Source organism: Lolium perenne, chromosome 4, assembly GCF_019359855.2.
Source record: "Lolium perenne isolate Kyuss_39 chromosome 4, Kyuss_2.0, whole genome shotgun sequence".
Lineage (NCBI taxonomy): Eukaryota > Viridiplantae > Streptophyta > Magnoliopsida > Poales > Poaceae > Lolium > Lolium perenne.
In genome coordinates, this window is record NC_067247.2 from 342,320,279 (window position 1) to 342,328,474 (window position 8,196).

The 8,196-nt window shown below is 44.7% G+C and overlaps 1 protein-coding gene and 1 pseudogene across 1 annotated transcript; both read left to right on the plus strand.

The window, feature by feature from the left end:
* The first annotated feature begins 359 nt into the window (after positions 1-359).
* On the plus strand, positions 360-5,254 carry LOC127321296 (methyltransferase-like protein 2; annotated as a pseudogene).
* A 60-nt stretch (positions 5,255-5,314) lies between these two features.
* LOC127321297 (uncharacterized) lies at positions 5,315-7,770 on the plus strand. The gene is made up of 3 exons (XM_051350322.2): positions 5,315-5,644; positions 5,885-6,174; positions 7,163-7,770. Exons 1-3 carry the CDS (start codon positions 5,410-5,412, stop codon positions 7,499-7,501), a joined length of 864 nt encoding a protein of 287 aa, XP_051206282.1. The 5' UTR covers positions 5,315-5,409; the 3' UTR covers positions 7,502-7,770.
* Positions 7,771-8,196: the final 426 nt, after the last annotated feature.

Here is an 8,196-nt window from a genome sequence, read left to right on the forward strand (position 1 = left end):
GGTATCGGCGCGGAGGTCCGGCAGTAAGAGGGATAACCTACGGATGATCTCATCGCGTCGCGCCTGGCCCAAACATGGCACCGGTGGAATGGGAACCCGTCGGTGGCTGAGGAGCCACCCGTCGAGCAGGTGCACATCGTCCTAGCCGTCGCACGGCATCTCGCTGTTGTATAGGGCCTGGACGACTTCGATGCGGACATGCACCCGGTTGCGCGGCTCCGCCTCCTTCTTCGACGCCAAGGGCCGGGCTTTGAGGTCATCCTTCTTTGAGTGCCTCCATGGGAACATTCACTATTGATCCATGTGTGTCCAGCGCGCTATACTCGGAGTCTCCAACGACGACGGTATTCACTGATAAGTGGACCCACCTATGGATTTTTTTTTTGCGGGAACACAAGCTGATTATATTATCACAGGGATCTTACAGATAGGTCCTGATACATAAACGATATTACAAAGAAGTCCTTCAGCTACCCCGTTGACGAAGACGACGAACCAGACGTACGCCGGCGCGCCGCCGCAATCGATCCCCTCTGGCCTTGGATACGGGACCGTCCCTCTGCGACTGGGAAGTCGACGACCTCGGCCCCAAAGAGCCTCCACCCAGCGCCGCCCACGCCAACGCCCTGCAACACAACCAGCTTGAATCCTTATTCGAAGATCCCGGATCCGCCGCCCCACGGATTCCGGCGAGGGAAGCACGCGCCCATCAGCTCCATGGAGCCCCGAGCACGTACAAGGCAGGAGATCAGCAGCACAGCTCCGAAGAACCAGACCGCCAGAGCAGGGGCCTCCCACCAGCAAAAGCCGCTCCGGCCGCTCCTCCCGCTCCAAGACGCCGCCGGCCAGCACCCACGCCAACCCTACGCTATATACACGCCGCCGACCGGGGCTTCCCCATCCTCCCGCTGCCGAAGCAGCCGCCGGAGGGGGAGGAACCCGCCGGCCGAGCGGCGGCGAGGTGGGTCGCCTGGAATCGCCCAAAAACACCGCTCTCTACTGTAGACGGGGAGAGGATAAGACCAAGGCTATCTTCGACCCACCTATGGATTAAACCCCTACCCTACAGCCGAGGCTCGGTCCCGATCCAAACCCTTCCGCCGCCGCGGCGCCTCTCCGATGGAGGTCTCCGACGAGCTCCGGTCGCTGGAGGCCACCGGAATATACCGTCTTGCGGGGTCCCTCGCCGCCTTCCTCGACCCGGTTCGCCTCCTCAGCGAATCCTGCCGACGTTTCCGCCTCATCCCCTCTGCGTACTACTCCCGCAGCTTCGGCCCGTCGAATCAGGAAGGCCACGCGCAGGGCGAGCGAACGGCGCCGTCTCCTGACCGGAAGAAGCGGAAGCGGAAGCGACAGCCGAGGCCCAGGGAACTCAATGCCGTGGAGCAGATCGCAGAAGCCCGGCACCAGGTGACCATGTGTTACATTGTTTGGATTAGCTTACTGTTGTTTCCTTGTTTTAATAATTTATTTGTTAAGACTGAATCACTGAAATTCCTCATTAGCGGCAGGAACTTCACGTTTTATGCATACGGAGTACTGACGGGAAAATAGAAGAAAAAAATGGTGTGCCAAAACAGCCCAAGTTTTAATTATGTCATCAAACTAGAAACTGGAAAGTCCCATTTCTTGTTAGAAATTTGTAGAGAAAATCTGTAATTGACACTTGTTGTCTTGTTAGGATTTGAATAATAGTAGGAATATGCCACTATGCTATATCAAATTTGTGGGGAAATTAGTCTGAAGAGTGTCCTACAGGTATTTGATGTAATGTTTGGATTTCTTGTGTTCTTTCCATTTGATAGGAAGCAAGGGCTTTGCTAATTAGCGCTCATAAATCACTCCTTGAGGCGAAAGATCTACTGAAGTTTCTTCCAGGGATGGTCAAGGGAGATGAATGCATGCAAGATGTTCAAACTAGTTCTGAGAACAATTTTGTTGAGCTTGGGAGCTCATGGCGAGCACCTCTTTGTGAGATGACTCTTTGCTTTCAGAAGCCCCGTGGTCAGGGCGAGGCAGGTAACAAGATCTTACCAAAAATGTATGAGTACTTCTGGTGATCATGCTTATAGGTATCTATGGTGTTAAGCGCGCAACTAAAATGGGTTTGGCTTCTCTGTCGTGTTTTAGGTAGCTTTCATGTCCAAAGGAGGTCCAGTACGTTGTTTAATAAGATGATCAGTATTGAAGAAAATGATGAGGCGGAAGGAGAATTTCAGAATAGACTCTATATTTTACCAAAAGGAAGTTGCTTCCTGATGGTGAGTTAATATTATCATTCGTTAGTGCAGGTTTCTCATTTATTTTCATCTAAGTGAACAATCCACCCTTAATCTGATTGTTTTGCATGATTCTGATGGTACCTAAACTGAAGACTGACTACAAACATGTTCGTCATCTCATTCCTGGTATGTTCAATGTAGCATAAGAAATGTCTTAATACGCCGTATAGATCTTGATGTACTTGTTATAGTTTTATTAGCACATGCACTTAATTCGTTTATTTTGTTAATGCTGTCTTTTTTCTCCAGATAATTCGAATAATGGTTACAACCTTATAGTTATTGACCCACCTTGGGAGAATGGATGTGTTCGTCAGAAAGAAGCGTAAGTTAACACTTCTATTTTTCTTCCTCTGCCAAGTAGGCAGAACTTTAGATTTTTATGATCGGACTTATTGGTGGCTGACTTTCCAGTATTTGTCCTTTTTGTTTAGCAGTGTTGCTTTAATTAAATTACACTGCATTTTAACTTTCCACTTCTCTTTTCTAACTAACTTGTTAAACTCTAGAAACTATGCTTGAACGTTAGCATAGCTATGTGATATCTGACCTATAACACATGGTTCTTTTCATTCTATTCCTGAATATTGCATTTGTAATATCCTACATCATTCGTTGGTTCTTGAAGTTTGTTTTTGGAAGAGTAAGAAGCATATCTTTTGTGGTCTCCTATGATTTACAGGTATTTATGATACACAGGCCATGCACCATGTTGATGTCATGTCTCCTACAATATACCCTGATTTAGAGAAAACTAAATTATCTTGGACTAATACGAATCCATATTCGTGATTAAGTTGCCATCTTTTTAAGTGTAGTAGTCCCATTTTTATATTTTCAGCTAGGAATCTTTATGAATTGAAAATTCATTTATTCAACGATTTATGTCCTAGGTATCCTACACTTCCCAACAGATATTTGTTGTATCTTCCAGTTCAAGAACTTGCTGATCCAGCTGGAGCTCTTCTAGTTTTGTGGATTACAAATCGGGAGAAATTGCGAAGATTTGTTGAGGATGAATTGCTTCCATCTTGGGGAGTTAAAGATCCCACTGAGTTTTATTAGCTGAAGGTTTGAACCTAATACTCATGTGCCACCTATCTTTCAACAGTAATTGATACATTTGGTAACTTAGGTGAAGTCGGATGGTTCACTCATTGGTGATTTGGACTTGTTCCATCACAGACCTTATGAGTGTCTTCTTCTTGGCTACATAAATGTTGTGAGTTCTTTCGTCTAAATTATTTGCCATTCTCTTGAATGCAATATTTGATCGGTAGTATCTAACCTGAACTTGATCATATATTGTTTTGTTGGTTTTCTTCCTGCAGAATAGAGAAGCTGAACCAGGATCAAATTTTAAGTTTCTGCAAGCTAGCCAAGTAATTATGAGTGTCCCGGGTGCACACTCAAGGAAACCTCCCCTTCAGAGTATCCTTACTGTGGTTTGCCAGTGTCTATCCCGTTAATTAGCTAATTAATAGATTTTATTATTTGCAATGAAGCATATTCTTATTACTGACGTGATGGGGCTCTTCTTATAGTGCGATATGGTTTGTCGTCAATCCTTAACCTGCAAAAGAAATACTTTCCAAATTTATTCCTTGTTCTAAACCTCCAAGGTGCATCGAGCTTTTTGCAAGAGAGTTGGGTTCTGGATGGACCTCTTGGGGAAACGAGCCACTTCATTTCCAGGATTCCATGTACTTCACGGAGAAGTAAAATGATAGACAACATCACGATATGTGCAGTTTGAATCAATTGTTGAATCGATGTAATGCTTTGTTGTTATGTCTCATGTTTTTCCGTAAGTAGTTCCTTCTTCCCATTCTCTTACATTTTCTAGCAATGCGCATGCTTTCGTTTTACAATATTTTGTTTAGCTCCTAAGGTTATTTGTTAATGTAAGAAAAAGCCACACCATAAGCCAAAAAATGCCTCATATGGTTGTCCATATACATCGTGGGATTGTCCACAAGCAAAAAGCTTTATAGGTTGCCCTTAAGCTATGGGTAGTCCATGAGCACTAAGATAATGCTAGTATTATCTAGTATACAAAGAAATAAAAGGAACTTCAAAATTTTCAATCACAAAGATATGAATTGGTTTTCCTTACTAGTGGATCCCAGCTCACGATGGATAAGTTTAGCTGCATACGTTGTGGAGCACTTAGTTTAGTTGATTTATTGCCTAGAAGGTGTATCACATCTTAAAGATGGTTTTTGCCATATACTACATTGGTGATTCCCTTAATCTTTTATCACTGATTCCTTGTGGGTCTTCAGGTGCTGCAGAACATCTCCAGCTGGATTAGTGTAGTGCTAACTGGAGTTTGAACTGGCATTCAGAAACGGCACAGGAGCAGCTGATTGGTAGCAAAGTCCAAAGTTTGGGGAAAGGTGGTAGGTTCGGTTCATCCTGTGCATGTTTTGACCGAGAGAAGATCCCAATTACCATTCCGTTGCCCGCATAACTGTAGACTGCTTCTACTGGAGGAGTCATAGCAAGAGTAGACCACTCTGAATGATGATAGCTTCTCGTTGCAAACCGCAGTCCAGCTAATTTCTGACGACTTGTTATGTGAAACTAAACTCCGATTCTGATGTAAGTTGTTGATCCTCTCGGAACATGATTATTTCCTGGAACCTGTGGTGTAAGATATTTATACCAATGCTGTCCGTTGCGCGCATCCTATACATTCTTCTCGTTTCATTGTGCTGCTATAATGGATAAATTTTCTTCTTCTACAAGGAGGACATACACAGAATCGTTACTGAATAGAAGAAGCTCTTGCTGGCTGCCGAAAGAGGACATACACAGAATCACATCCCAGCGGCTACGGTACGAGTCGTCGGAGCCAAGCCAACCTCCGTTCGTGCCGAGGCTGTTGCACCCGCACCGACGGCGACGTCCAGCCCGGAACAGCCTCTCCAACAACAACACGAACTGCGTGATCGCAGAAATAACGTAATGACGCATCTGCCCTCGCTAAAATGCTCAGGCGTTGTAGCTCACCACAGGGTACATCCGTCCTTTCTCAACCTGTTTCAAAAACCTTATTAGCCGCTCGTTCCTGAGTGCGCCTGCTCCAAGTCGTCCCAACAGGCTCGAACGATTGTCACCTCAGATGCCGGGCGTCACCTCTTCGTCGCCGGCGAGCGGCTTGCTGGAGCTCCCTCGCATCCGCACGACTCTCCCCGCCGCCTGCTCGAAAGTAGGAAGACCCAAGGCGCAGGGCCATACGAAGGCGAAGGCAGGCGAGTGTGATGAATCTGCATCGTCAGCAAGGGGTATGAGCCCGCCGCCACAAGTCGACCCGGAGGCAGGGAAGAGGAGGTGCTCCTGGATCACTGCCAACTCTGGTGAGCGTTACTCTGCATTCTTGTACCGTTTTAGCAGTCGATGTGTTTTTTTTTTTGGTTCTTCTTTTTTTCCTTTCATCTCTATTTTGCCTACAGGCTGGACTTGCATAAATTGAACCCCATGATAAATACTTATCACAAGCATATGATTTTTTCCTTCGTAAAAAATGATTTTTTTAAAATTAACCATGGGGCTGCAATACGTGCTCATAACTTCGGATGGCACAATCATTTCTCCAGAATCCCTCTACGTTGCATTCCACGATGAAGAATGGGGAGTTCCTGTTCACGACGATCGTAAGCTGTTTGAGCTGCTTACGTTGTCACAAGCCTTAGCTGAGCTCACGTGGCCAGTTATTTTGAGCAAGAGGGAGGAGTTCAGGGCGATGGTTGATGGTTTCTACGATGCATCCTTGGGTGAGTTCACGGACAAGAAGAAGATGAACCAGTTGCCAAAGTCAAATGGAACAAGGCTGTTGTCAGAGCAAAAGATGCGAGCTGTTATCACAAACGCCAAGCAAATTCGAAAGGTAAAATGGTTATTAGCATAGTTTCTTTAGTTTTTCATTTGTTGAAGACACATTGATGAATATTTTCAACTTCTAGTTGTAAGCAGGAATTGAACAGGAGAATTACTTTCCGTTTTTATTCCTCCAACTCCACTCATTCATTATTGCCATTCAACAAAGGAAGGGATCAAGCATTTGACAATTCATTGGATAGTAGTAGGGACGGCCCTTCATTTACCCGATGCATATAAATTATGGGCTATAATTAAATATATTTCGAAATAGAGTGGCAAAACCCGTCTTATTTGCTCTCATCTGCTAGCTGCAAGTCTGCAACTGCAAGGAGTAATAGGTTATAGCAGAGGAGCTTCCTTTCAGAAAAAAAAAACAAATGAAGCCATATTCTCCCCACTGACAAAAAGCCCAACAAGACTTTGCATATTCTATGAGCCATATGGCCCATATCTTCTGAGCTTTGAGAGTTTCTGAATCTGAACAATGTGACACTTTGTATTGGTATCACAATCATCATTTGATTTACAAAATTATTGAACTGTTCCGATATCAAATGCCAGTACCTCGAATAATACCACTATATGCTACTTATCCTTTCTTTCTCAGAGACTTGGATAATGCTACTCCTGCACCATACCACAACTTTGCAACCAAGTTCTTTAGTACCCGTTAAATAAAACAGATTCAGTGGTTTCCTTGAACAAAAGCGTCTCAGAACTAATGCACTACCTAGGTCTATAAAAAGATGTTTGAACTTCAGATAAATTTGGATGTATCTAGATACATTCAAATTTTGACAAAGTTGAGACATCCTTTATGAACGGAGGGAGTACCAAAAACACCATGCCATTTTCTCCCGCACCAGATAATACATGGTCTACTCTTTGTCTGCTGAGATCTCAATTACCCTGCTTTACTTAAACTTCTTACCCGCATCCTGGATCACCACAGCTTCTGGTAGTGATATGCTTACTATCGGTACGCATATCTGCAGGTAGTTCATGAGTTTGGATCGTTCAGCAACTACTGCTGGAGCTTCGTGAACCACAGGCCCGTCACAAACGGCTTCCGCTACGCCCGCCAAGTACCCAGCAAGACGCCCAAATCTGAAGCCATGAGCAAGGACATGATGCGGCGAGGGTTCCGGTGCGTCGGCCCCACGACGATCTACTCCTTCATGCAGGCCGCCGGAATCGTGAACGACCATCTGCCGTGCTGCTTCAGATTCGATCAGGTTTGCAGACAGGCCAAGGTTGATGAGAAGGACCTGAGAGCAGAGAGAAGATCGAGCTCATCCTCTTCAGAGGATTCAGAGATCAGGGGGTGTAATTAATCTCTGAACTTGCACTGAATTGTGTCACGTGATTACTTATCTTGCAGGTGTGATCATGTTGTAATTGTGTCGTTTGTTTCATGGCATTTGGACAGTGCACTTTGTGGTGTGTTAGCCCGTTAGTAGTATCCATTTGTATAGATTGTTGATTTTGCATGGTCAGGTGTGGTTTACTTCCCCATTGCATGTAACATGATTGTATTGTGCGGTGTAATGTTTCATTGGTTTCGATGTATACAGGCTACAGTGAGTGGTGTGGTGTGGTTTTATGAATATAGGATGTTGAAGTTACTACAATGAGGCTACGTTTCCCTCCCTTTGGATCTTTTTTAATGTCAAAACACATTTTCCAAGGTCCTCATAGTGTAGCATATGTAGCTTATTATCAGTTTAAGAAGCAATGGAGCTATGCTTGTATAGACTGAGACAACACACGTAGACTGAGTGTCGTGTTGACATGGCAACAATTCGTCAGCCCTTATGTCACACACTTGCCTTGTATGGCAATATCGCATGACGAAGTTAGCACCATAGAAAAGTGAGCCCCTAAACTAGTACAGTATGGAGGTAGTTACAAGAAAGTTCCACAAACTTTCAGCCGTTCATCAGGATGTTGCTGAGTAAGAGCAAATATAATAAGTCCTAGTCAGCTAGCTATAAGGGTTAAAATAATATATTCATGCTTAGTTGGAGGA

Bases quoted from the DNA above. Each gene is read 5' to 3' on its own strand.
- LOC127321297 (XM_051350322.2), top strand. From the start codon at position 5,410: ATGCCGGGCGTCACCTCTTCGTCGCCGGCGAGCGGCTTGCTGGAGCTC. The intron at 5,645-5,884 runs GTGAGCGTTACT...TCATTTCTCCAG, and splicing joins CTGGATCACTGCCAACTCTG to AATCCCTCTACGTTGCATTC. The intron at 6,175-7,162 runs GTAAAATGGTTA...GCATATCTGCAG, and splicing joins ACGCCAAGCAAATTCGAAAG to GTAGTTCATGAGTTTGGATC.